The 3585-nt window shown below is 37.2% G+C and overlaps 1 protein-coding gene across 1 annotated transcript; it reads right to left on the bottom strand.

The window, feature by feature from the left end:
* Positions 1-2489: 2489 nt before the first annotated feature.
* Positions 2490-3101, bottom strand: LOC134216474 (larval cuticle protein A2B-like). The gene is made up of 2 exons (XM_062695347.1): positions 2984-3101; positions 2490-2925 (listed from the first exon to the last, which is right to left on the bottom strand). Exons 1-2 carry the CDS (start codon positions 2993-2995, stop codon positions 2578-2580), a joined length of 360 nt encoding a protein of 119 aa, XP_062551331.1. The 5' UTR covers positions 2996-3101; the 3' UTR covers positions 2490-2577.
* Positions 3102-3585: the final 484 nt, after the last annotated feature.

The following is a 3585-nucleotide window of genomic DNA, read 5'->3' as shown; positions in this document are numbered from 1 at the left end:
CTACGACATAAATGATGGCCACACCTGGGATGTGCATAGGCGAAAGGAATCTCGGAACGAACACCAGACCCAGGGCGAATAGTACTTGATCGATGCCGATGGTCACAAGCGCACTGTCATCTACCAAGTTGATGGCAAGAGTGGATTTATCGCCCAGGTGCATCGTGAGCCAATCGAAGGATACCAGGCCCCTCAGCCAGTGCACAAAGTCGATGCTTTTCCAGTGCGTAATGATTATTACCACTAGGTGGTGTTAAATTAATTTTAAATAGGACCAACTTGTAAATAAATATTTTGAATTTATTCCACAATTGTGCGCATTCTTAAAAACAGTTTATGCCATATTTATTCTATCAACTTGTAAATAAATATTTTGAATTTATTCCACAATTGTGCGCATTCTTAAAAACAGTTTATGCCATATTTATTCTATCAGTTTTGTGTAGAGAGAGGTCCTTCCCAAAAACTGACATTTCTTGGAAGGACACATGCGAAAGTGACTCTCATATTTCATGTAGTACAAAAGCAAGCTATTTCATCTATTTGAGTATTGTCAATTCAATTCATATGAACTTAGGCCAAGCGCCAACGATATGATCATGTTTCTCAAGTTGTGATCAAAGATTACAACATGCGGATACGATTTTCCATGCATGCAATGTACTATTATTCCGCAACTAATTGGGATCAACTTTCAAATTTAAAAATCATTTGTCTCGGATATTTATTAAATTTCTTTCTTAGAATTTTACTAAGAGCAAAGAGAATAGTTATACTTTTATGTATACAACTGCACAAGTTTAAAGTAGAAATATTGATTTTTTGGCTTTATAAGCATCCAACATATTCTAAGGATCCGATCTCTAAGAACTTCCAACACATTCTGGAGTTAATGTCATCAATGACTATGAGATCTTTTGCAGCATCTATCTTTTGTGTTTGATTGGTACATAATCAAAGCGTTTTAATGTGCTTTGAGTGCTTAGTCAAACTATTGATATATTTCTGTAAGTCATCCAATATATTCTGAAGATTTAATTATTAATGCTTACCTGATCTACATCATATTCAATGCAGTGCAAACTTGCGGTGTTTTTCTGACACCATCCATAATTCCTCCTACTTCAATTCATAATCCGAATATCGTTACAATTACTAGACAGGGCTTTAAGCTCTGAGGACCTTGTTATCATTGAAAGGATTGAAAAAAATATCTTATTTAAAATTCCAATGAAAAGCGTTAGGAAATCATTCGTAATGAAATTTAGCGGATTGAAATGCCAAATGCAGTATGTTATATTTGGTTTACATTAATTGGGATCGAGCTAGCATAAACACGCTTAAACACACCAATAAATTAGCCTAGTGGTATTGATGTCTTTGTCCTGCCTTTGGAAAAGGTTCCAGTTCCAGGCGAAACCGGCCATGAATGTCGAAATTTGACACGAGCCGCTTAGATTTGGACGAAATTTTGCAATCATGTTCAGAATACGTATTTTGACATTAGAATTATTGTTTGGACTCAAGAGTAGCTTTTGAGAAGGGCTTAAGTGTTTCGGAAATGGTTCGTTCTAGAGAAAAAGGTTGGTCTTGGTCTTGCTTGGTCTTGGTTCTTAAGCTTGACCGGATGCGCAGTAGTGTGGTGTCAAACTATGAGTTTGACATTAATCAGATTTACCGTATCTATCAAGTGTTAAAAGTTATGCAGAGAGACCCACCCGGAGCCGGGCCACCAAAAGAGATATTGCCCCACTATGTCCTTTAAAATAAGGTACTTTGCCTGGAAAACTAAATACACTTCGTATTAAATTCTCCAGAGCCAGAATTATCAACACTAATGTCACTTTGTAGGATGTATAAAAAAAAGTTAGTGGTTCTTCGAGAGGAATCAGTGAAATACAGCGGAATCAGGCAAACTTTATTCATTTGGAGAACTCAATTGATGACTTTCTAATTTTTCCAATTTTCTTTTGGCATGTTGGCTTCACAATATAGGGTGGGTGTACCAATTGTCGCCATACATAAGAACAACTATTTTTTAAAAAATAAGTAAAAGGCATGTGGGCGGACTTTATATATCAAACGAAAGTTTTTACTTCCTGCTCCTTAGAACAGCTGTGAAAACCACAATAAAATTTGTTATTATCCTCAAAATTGATTAATCCATAATAGGAACGCATGCACCAGTTGTGGCACTATTCTTAATTTTGGTTCCTTATTTGGCAAATCCCATTGTTTTCTTATGGGACTGGCCAAATAGGGACCACTAGTGCGACAACTGGTGCAAAGGACGTCAAAAATTAAGCAAAATCAATTTTTACAATTATGCTTTGCTTGTTTTGGAGGACATCAAAGGTGTTATCGTATCATATGAATATGCTTTATCGATATGAACTTGGTTTACGGTGATTTGATTGGCCATTTGGCATATAAAGCACTAGTGCGACAACTGGTGCTATAGCCACAACTGGTACATCTAGCCTACATATTGGCAAGTGAATATTTGTTTTTATTTCGTGTGCATAAACTACAATTTTTTATTTATAAATTGACTAACTAAAAATAATTTAACATCATCTAGTGGTAGTACCCATGATGCACTGGGACAGCCACCACCTTGTGCACTGACTGAGGGGCCTGGTGTCCCTTGATTGGCTCACGGTGCACCTGGGCGATGAATCCACTCTTACCATCAACATGGTAAGTGACAGTGCGCTTGTGACCATCGGCATCGATCAGATAGTATTCACCCTGGGTCTGGTGTTCGTTTCGAGATTCCTTGCGCCCGTGCACATCCCCGGTGTGGTCATCATGGATGTCGTAGTGGAACTCGTAGTGAGCCGGGGCGTGGTGTTCTTCCTCATGTTGTTGGTAGTAATGTTGGGCAGCGATGGCTCCAACGAGAGCAAGAACAATCAAAGATGTCTGAGGGATGAAACAATTAATTATATTTGTTTTATGATATGCATATGAAGAACTATACCTTAAAGAACATTGTGTGTTTTAATTATTTCTTTGTAAAAATCACTTGGAGCTTGAATGCTTACTGATACTGTTCGACAGATATCTCAATTCTTTTATACAAATATTAATTGCAGCTTGTTATCTAGCCATCAGGTCAGGTTAAATCCAAGTATACCAATACACTTTCACGGACACACCCCACACTATGTTCTTCGTCAAACTGGATTCACGTCCTTGTTGCCATTCGGGAATCATAAAATATGCATTGTGGTGCTTGCTTTATTTGATCTTTCACTTTCATGTTTTGGCTTGGTAACAGAATGTACATTCTCACTTGATTTGGCAAGTTATTCGAATGAATATAAATTCTTCGTTTCAAAATTTGGGATTTGTACAAAATAGGAATGCAACTTGAAATATTTGACGCCCAAAATTTGGGATTTGTCCTCAGCTGGTTTGGCCTAATCTGACTGGGACGAAAAGTTTAGTTTCTGTTCCGATCAGATTGAAAACTGTCTGTTGATTCAAATTTTACAACCATAGGAAATAACCTAATTGTACACTGGGGTCTATTTTCACGTGTTTTTATGCGGGTCTTTTTTTACGCGACTATTTTTACGA

Source organism: Armigeres subalbatus, chromosome 2 (genome assembly GCF_024139115.2).
Source record: "Armigeres subalbatus isolate Guangzhou_Male chromosome 2, GZ_Asu_2, whole genome shotgun sequence".
Classification (NCBI taxonomy): domain Eukaryota; kingdom Metazoa; phylum Arthropoda; class Insecta; order Diptera; family Culicidae; genus Armigeres; species Armigeres subalbatus.
This window is presented reverse-complemented; position numbering and strand designations above follow the sequence as displayed.